The sequence below is a fragment of the Benincasa hispida genome, chromosome 3 (assembly GCF_027475165.1).
Source record: "Benincasa hispida cultivar pf3 chromosome 3, pf3_genome.v1.1, whole genome shotgun sequence".
In the NCBI taxonomy this organism is placed as follows: Eukaryota; Viridiplantae; Streptophyta; class Magnoliopsida; order Cucurbitales; family Cucurbitaceae; genus Benincasa; species Benincasa hispida.
The window spans coordinates 11,476,645-11,485,705 of NC_143480.1; the positions used below are offsets into that span (position 1 = coordinate 11,476,645).

The window sequence follows — 9,061 nt, forward strand, 5'->3', positions numbered from 1 at the left end:
GAAGATGCAGAATCTGGCAAAGAACCACAGGCAGGTCCTCAAATATCAAAACGGATCAAACCAAACGATGTATCACACAATGACTCTGAAGTAGAAAAAGATAAAGCATGCTACTTTAAAAGTTTGCAATGTAAACAGTAAAAAAAACTAAATTGAGAAACATTATTCAAAGTACCAATAGAAATTAAATTACAAAGTTTTTTGGAAGATGCATGACCAAGACGAATATGCCACTAATATATATTGGTATTAGTGATTGCAGCAGTGATAGATTGAATAATAGATGGCTGAAAAAACATGAGCTAAAATAATCTTCCAACCTTGCGACCCGTACCAACTATCTGACCTCCGTGGATCCTAAAGCCGGCAACCCTGTGAAGAGAAGGAAACTCTCAGTCCAAAGTCACAGAGTTGACCAACAGAGGCAAGGTTAAAGGTTAGGTTGGGGACATGATAAGTATAAAAAAGGTTTATGGTCGGTGTATTAACAGTGCCAATATGAGAAATAATTAAGAGGTTACCATCCGTAGAATGAACTGGGGGAAGGATTTGACAAGGGTGGAAGAAGACAACAATGACATATTCGAGGTCATATGATTGCAACATGTTGAATCAAAGAGCCAAGATATACCTAATGTGACAGTCAAAGGAGGATAAGTGGAATAGATCACCTATTTGAGTAAATCTTGAAGGTCTTTCATCTCGAGACTCGGAGGAATGGATGACATTGTATCGAATGAGGTGGCAGCAGCAACAACAGATAAATAACTAGTTTTAGAAGAACTTTTGGATTGAGTAGTGTATCTTGGGGGACAAAGGGGTTGAGTAGGACAGTTGTCCAAAATAGGTCCATGCTTGTGTCAATACCTACACTCAATGGTAGGGCAATTAGCAAACTTATAACCATGCAGTTTACAATTTTTACAGAAAAATGACTCAGTTGGAAAGAGTCAATGAGTAGTAGCGAGAGCAACATCAGGCAACAGAGAAGAGAATAGTTCAAGTCTTTTTTCTTCAAAGAAAATTTACTGGATTGCAACATTAAGATATGGCAAAGAATTGCGATGTAATAAAGCAGCATGAACATATTCATATTCTGGACGAAGTCCCATGAGAACCTTCATGAGACACAAATGATCCGGACTGATCTTAGCCTGTTCTAATTGAGTCCAAATGGGCCGGAGAATAGTAAGATACTCATTCACAGATTGTCCAGCATCCTGATTGTTGCTAACCAGGGTAGTGTGTAACTGATAGTAGTGTGCGAGCCCAATAGTTTGAAACTGTATAGATAGAAAGTCCCAATCTTCTTTAGCAGTATTGAATGCATCAAACTGAGTATGTATAGCAGGGATGGAAGTGTTGCCCAACCAGATGATTATCTGGTGATTTTTACTATCCCAATCCTCTAGTCTTTCAACAAATTTACTATCTTCTTCAGTAACTTCTTTGACAGGTTGGGCAATGTCTCCTGTGACAATGCGTCATAGTTTACGACCAATCAAAAAACTCTTCATTTGATATGCCCAGGTAATGTAATTAGAGACATCGAGCATGGTGCTGATAGGACAAAATACATTAGTTTTTTCCATTGATGGATACTCTGAACAGAAGGCAGTGTGGTCACAGGCTGACTAACAGATGGAGGCAAATAAATGATTAACTCAAGTTAAAACCACGAATCAGAGCCTAAAATCTGAAGAAAAACACAGATTGAACCATAAGAAGATGAACATGGAACGACCATCAACGAAGAACTGAGCATCGATGCATCGATGCATTGACCCAAAGATGACCATCGACACACGAATGCTAATAGAGCAATTGAATCTATCGAATCTGAAGACGGTAGCCACGGATGAAAGATCAGACGACCAAATCTAAAGATGGCCATTGACGAATGAGCGGCACAAGGAGACGTGCACGGGCGACCAGATCTGAAGACGCATGAACAGAAGATGCACGAACAGAGACCCGTGACTTTGTTGGCTGATGGAATGGAGACACACACGAGCAGACGGATCTGCAGAATTGGTGAATGGAGATGCACATGCTGATTGACGGAACGGAGACGTGCACGAACGAATTTGTTGATTGACAAAACGAACGTGTGACTTGACGAGAAGCTGCTGATAGAACGGATGTGCTGCTGATGGGAACATACCTGATGGCGTCCTTGGTGAGCAGACCTATCGCCACTGATGGGAAGTCTCGGACGGCATACAAATCACGATGTCAAACCCTAATTTTGGTTTTGATACCATGTAAAGTTTTATTGTATTTTTTTATATCTCGTGCTCATAATGGAAAAGTACAAAGGTAAATATACATGTATGGGTAGAGATATCTAAAAAACCCATAGGGTCGGGGTTGCGGGCCTCGAATGAAGCGAAAAATCCCTGAATACATAGGGAATAGGGGAGGGAGAGGGGATTTTTTTTTCCGTTTGCAATTCGGGGCCAGAGAAAGGAAATATATTCCTTGAACACGACCCCGCCCCTGTCCTTGCCCCACCCCGACTTTTGTATATAAATTATATATATATATATATTGTAGAATTTGTTAAGATAATTATGAAGGTTTTAATTATTTAAGTTTAAAACTTTATTACTTTATTTCCTTAGATGTTGTAATATTTAAGATAAAATGTTCTAATTGTTGAATTTTAATTTATAAAAATTATAAAAATTTAGTATTTTAATTATATATTTTTAAATTGAATGTGTATTATTGTTTTTATTACCAAAATTGATAATATTTTATTTAATAAAAGTTGTATTGGATATGCTTAATGAATTGTTAAAAATATATATTTAATTGAAATGAAAAAAATGTTTAAGAAAAAAAATGATGACAGGAAAATTTTTCCGGGATGGGATGGGGACGGAGAGGACTTCCCGTCCCAACGCCACCCGTGAATATCTCTATGTATGGGACCTAAAAATAGTCATTAAATCTTAACAAAATACACCAAAAAGGAATATAATTTGACACAAATAATATAATATTAACACAATATGTGTCTAGATACAAATTTAAAAGAAAATAATTGGGGAGCGTTAAGAGAAGAAGTTTAGAAGGGAAAAATGGCGGACCACATTCCCATTCACATTCCCTGCATTGCTTTTCCTTTCTTAAAATCAAACCTTTATTCTCTCCAATTTTCCTCTAAACCAATTAGATCATGTCTTCTTCTACCACCTCCCATCCTCTGTTTTCTACTCTTCTCTCTTTCTCCGCTCTCATTCTCCTCTACTTCCCCGCCTTTCTCTGGACTTCCCTCCTCTCCCCCCCCGTCCTCCTCGCCGGACTCCTCTTCCTCTCCCTCCTCCGCCTCGGCGCCACTCAATGCCAAATCTCTCAACTTCAATCCAATTTATCTCCTCAACAAGAATCACAAGCCTCTAGTCCTGCTCCCATTTCCTCCTCCGCCTCCGCTTCCTTCGAGAAATCTTTCGTACAGTGGAACGTGAGGGCGCCCTTGGAGGTTATTTACGAAGACTATGAAGAAGAAGAAGAAGAAGAAGAAGCCCAAGATAATAAGGACGATCCAGAGCCTCGACGCACCCGATCAATCCAGTGGTACCCATCGCTGTCGCTCTACTATCCGGAAACGGACTCCGATAGCTCGTCGGTGGATGAGATGGAGAACGTATGTTTTATGTGGGATGAGGAGGATGAAGACCGAGATGAACTCATTGAAATTGATTTGGATAACAAGAAGAAGAAGCCGCCATCGGAATTTTTTCAGTTGGAGCCGGAGGAGGATAATTTGATCGAGATTGATATTTCTCCAACCGCTTTTCCAATGTTTATTAATATATAATATAATAAAGATTTTCCATTTCATTGCTCAGTTTTAGGTTCAATTTGTGTTTCCATTTTGGATACAAAAGGAATTATATCTAATATATAAATTTGTTCACACTCGGACAACCATAATTTAGTTTTTTCTTCAATTTTCAATAATAATAAACAAATTTAAGCAGATTTGTGATGTGGTTTTTTTAGTAATATTAATTATATGGTTTGATGTTAGGAGATGAACATTATTATACATAGTGAATTTAAGGTATTGCAATAATTAAAATGATTTGTTTTCAAAATGTTTATGGACTAAGATACATATATTCCATTTAAAACAATAACTAAAATATAACAAACTTGTGACTCTACTAAAATAACTATTTTGAAGGTTATATGTATTAAAATTAAATAAACTTCAAAATTCAAAGATTAAAATGAGATTAAACTTTAAAAGATTGATTAATATAAATATTAATGTTATAAAATAGAGAGATTTAAGGTGTGTTTAGTTTAATTTTCGAATGTTTAATTTTGAAAATAAGTCATTTTAGAAATAATTGAAGTGTTTGACGATTACCTAAAATAATTTTTAAAACATTTTGAAAGTGTATTTTAAACCATTTTTATTAAAAGAGTTTAAATAAAATGATTTTTTTTTTTTTTTTATCTAATCAATCAAAACGGGCATTAGCTCAGTTGAAGAAAGACTTCCAACCAAATCACGGGAGGAAAGCATATAAAAGTGTCTAAACATAGTCAAAATCACACAAGTGATCATTTTCTAAGAACCCACCTTTTTTTTATGGAAGAAGCTAACATATTATTTATAGAAAAGTATATTTTATAAAATATATATATATATATTAAATGATAAAACTATTAAGATATTTACAAATAATAATAAAATATTAAATTTTATCTATAATAGACGTCAATCATGATATAGGTAGATATTAATAATTTATCACAGTCTATCGAGTTTATCGTAGATAGACAATGAAATTTTGTTATATTTATAAATATTTTGATTCATTTTCCTATATTTGAAAATAGCTCTTTTATAAATGATTTTTTTCTAAATTTATAAAACGTACATTAAATGGATGATTGAAATTATTAGTAATTAAAAGCTAGGATAAAATAGTGAAAGATTCTCTTCCCCTCCCTCCAAAATTAGACGTGAATCGATAACCCAGCTGAACCAACGACAAGGCCCATGACAGCAGGACATTTTCGGGCTGCGTATGGATTGGGCCCACGATTATGGGCTTTAGTTTAGAATCATCAGAATAATGAACGATGTACCTTATAATATATCATATTATAACACAACGTGCCTCCTTTTGTTGTAATTTTCATATACCTTTTTTTAATGTTTTCCATTTTCAAAATAACCATATTAATTTTCTTTTTCTTTACAACATGTAAGATGGGAGATCGGACTTCTAATTTCGAGACTGATGATAAAGACTATGTTAGTTGAGTTTATATTCATTTTGAAAACTATATTAATGTTTCGTAACTTCATTCACATTTTAGAGATTTTATTTTTCTAAAAATTTGAAATCATTATTAATGAGTATAGCGTAGTGTGGTATGCAGTACTTAGAAAAAAAGATCCCAAAGGAAGTCCATGGAATTATGAGAGCACTTTGATTATCGTTACCATTTCGGGGAAAGAACTATGAATTTTGACATATTTATTGATAATAATTTATCTCTTAGAGATAGATGTAATCACAATGATAATAGTAAATTAGACAAAATTCTTAATTTTAGCTAAATACGAAAAAAATAAACTAATTATATATTATATCAAATTTTATTACAAATTGATAAACATGACTGTATTATTTCACGTTTATGGTTATAAATTCGTACCGAACATGTTAGATATTTCAAGCTAGAAGAATCAAATTAGATAAACAGCAAAAGTTTAGATAATTTTAGATTGTAGAGATAAAATTAAATTGGAATTAAAAGAGAGAGAAAAAAGTCAACGAAGTGGTACATGTACATGAAAGAGCAAACACACCACATTTGACGGTAACCGTAACAGAAAGAGCAACAGTAAGAGAGTATTATGAGAAATAAATGAAAAAGAAAAAGGTGGTACAGTGACGGTAACAGAGAAACGTGGAGAAAGCAACGAGAAAAATGGGCCATATTAGGAACAAAGGAACAGGCGCCACGTGTAAGATCCCCCAAGCAGGCACCCATCATATATCATATATCACATATTTAATTTTAGTGTAAACAGGATTAGATAATGATGTGGACAATGTAGAGAGTGATTTAGTACAAATATAAATATTACATAACATGCCCTTCTATTCTACTTCTTTATCACACCAATGCCTAACAATATACTAAAATTTACTCCAAATTTTTATTTTTAGAGTTTCTGTTAAAAATTATTGTTAAAAAAGTGTCAATATATCACTACTTTTTATTCCTAACTTTCGTGAATCTAACTAATTAGATTGTCTTTAAGATTTGTAATATTAACAAAACTGTCTCTGGTTTTTTTAATTTATGAACTTTTTTTAATGTAATATTTTGTCTCCAAAGGATTTAGTATTTGTACTTTCAATCTATAGCAATTTAGTATCTGAATTTAAATATGCAATAATTTCTAACTATCGTATCTTCGTACTTTAAAAGTTGTAATGATTTGGACCTTACCATAGCTAGGAAAATTATTGTTCAAATTTATTGGAATTTCTTATATATGTCAAATGATAACGGATTAGCGACCAAACAATAAACTACAAAGATAATAAGTCGTTACATTAAAAGAATGACACTTAATCTTGATGAAAATATTCATGGTATAGACTAAATTGCTACAAATTTAAAATATGAATAATTGTTACAAACTAAAGTAATATACTAAATTGTTACTTACGCAGAACAACCAAAAGTATTATTTAACCAATTATGCTTATTCAGCATAGTTGACCAAATTAATATTTCTCATGTCTAAGACATACATACGAGTTATTAAATCATTATTATTAGGACGTTCAAATAATCCGACAATCCGAACAACTCGGATTATGGATTGGATTTGATTAGTTTTGTCCTTAAATTGGGTTGGGTTAAATTTTTTTTTTTTCTTTTAATTTTTGTTGGATTGGGTTGGGTTATGGGTTGGCTAAATAAAAATTTGGGTTGATCCGTCCTAATTCGTATCTTTGTTTAAAGTTTTATTATTTTGTATTGATTAGCTTGTGAACTTTTAGTATTTTTCTTTTAAAACTGTTATTTTTTTTAATTTGTAATAAATATCATTTGATATTTGACATTTGAATTTTATGAAATTGTAGTTATTAGGCATGTATTGTAGATAAATTTACATATTTTTAATTAAAAAGAAAATGATAAGTTATAACCCGACAATTCAACCCCAACCCCAACCAAATTTAAAGGGTTGGGTTGGAGACTATATTTGGGTCTTTTGGGTTGTCAATCCAACCAACCTAAAATTTTGGATTGGTCTAAAAAAACACCCTCAATCAACCAAATCCAACTCATGTACATCTCTAATCTGTATAATCTAAAATGATTGAAGGTTAATTTAACAATACTATGAAGAACACAAACCAATAGTTAAAAGGCATTAACATGTTATTTCATGTGTTAAGATTTTCCAACTTGACATGTACTATAGTATTATATTCTTTATCACTCTCCTTTTCAATATCTAAACATTACAAATTCTGAATTTTTGGCTCAAAGATATTATATGATCTAAAAAAGATTTGGATGTGAAGAGGAAGGAAGAAATGAGGGTAAAAAGGGTAAAAAGGAAAGAAGAAGTTTGAAAAGGACTATTGTTTTTGGTTAAAAGAAACAATGTGGTAAGTGGAAATGGAAATGGAAATGGCTGTTGAATTTGAAAGGTTGGAGGCACGTGCTTTTTCTTCAAACCCCCAAACAGTTGAGTTATTACATTACACTGCCCAACTAAACCCACCGGGGCCCCACCATCTTCCTCCTTTAATAATCATAAGTGGCTCGACATTTTATGAAATTCCCCCATTATTTATTCATTTTTACAGTGGGCTACCCTTTTTCAAAAAGGATCATTCCCCAATCTCTTCTTTCCCTTTTGTCTTTCTTTTTAATTATCAAAACTCACTTTTACTACATTTTCAGTTCAATATTACGTCAATTTCTTTTTTTTTTTTTTTTTTGTGTTTTATTTTATTATTATTTTTTTAAGTGGAAAGGTATAATGATTTAGATGTGACTCCTGCAATACATGCAATTTAATAATCGTTGATGATAATTATTATTTAATTTGACCATTTTTCAGCTTTAAAAAGGGTATAGTAGTAAAATTCCCACTTCAATTTGTTCAGATTGGTAAATCTATTATGTAGTCGGCTGCTTGTCTCCTCTTCAATTATGAAATTTACATGCCAGCCGTTCTAAAATTTGATGCCCAAAGTGAAAAGCGAAACCTACCAAATGTTCATCTCTAAATTTAATACGACCAAAGTTTCTTAGCTTATAAAATGTAGTTAAATTAGAGTATTCATTGTTCTAAGTTTAAGACAAGATTATTTCCTACTCTTCTCAATTGTACTATACATGGTTTAGAACTTCAAATAAATAAATGAATGAATAAAATATACATAGTTTAATTTACATGTCTCAAATTAAACATTGAATTGATTTTGACTCATTAAAGGGTGTGTTTTGGAGTGATTTTTAATGTACAGAAAAAAAAATTATTTTAACAAATTTTAAATCACTCCCAAACATGTATTAAAATTCATATTGAATTGCTTATTTATGATATTTTTTTATCTACTTAAAACGTGAACTTATTAGATTACATATACACTATAAACAAAACATCCATATGAGAGATGAATCGAAATATTCATTATACCGTAGAAAAATTCATAGAATAAAAGTAAATACTCAATAAAATGTCACTAACTTATATAATATAAATAATTAACATGTGTAACCTGTATCAAAATAATAAAATATCTATTTATTAATTTAAATATTTTTTTGAATTTTTTACCGAAAATAACTTATCAAAAAGTATCTTTCGCTTTCATCCAACGTTAAAAGTTTTTCAAACGATATATATGTGTGTGAACCTTTATGTAGGCATATAAATTGTGTTTAAAGTGATACCAACACTTTTGTCATCTGAAGATATCAAATAGTACACATAATCTCAAAATGGTAAACATAAATTTCAATTATCAAACTTAATTATACTTTTGGC

General features: G+C 31.9%; 1 protein-coding gene across 1 annotated transcript; it reads left to right on the forward strand.

Moving 5' to 3' along the window:
• Positions 1–3,058: 3,058 nt before the first annotated feature.
• Positions 3,059–3,939, forward strand: LOC120074292 (uncharacterized). The gene has a single exon (XM_039027376.2). It carries the CDS (start codon positions 3,185–3,187, stop codon positions 3,824–3,826), a length of 642 nt encoding a protein of 213 aa, XP_038883304.1. The 5' UTR covers positions 3,059–3,184; the 3' UTR covers positions 3,827–3,939.
• The last annotated feature ends 5,122 nt before the right edge of the window (positions 3,940–9,061 follow it).

Excerpts from the sequence above, each read along its gene's own strand:
- LOC120074292 (XM_039027376.2), top strand. The coding sequence starts at position 3,185 with ATGTCTTCTTCTACCACCTCCCATCCTCTGTTTTCTACTCTTCTCTCT.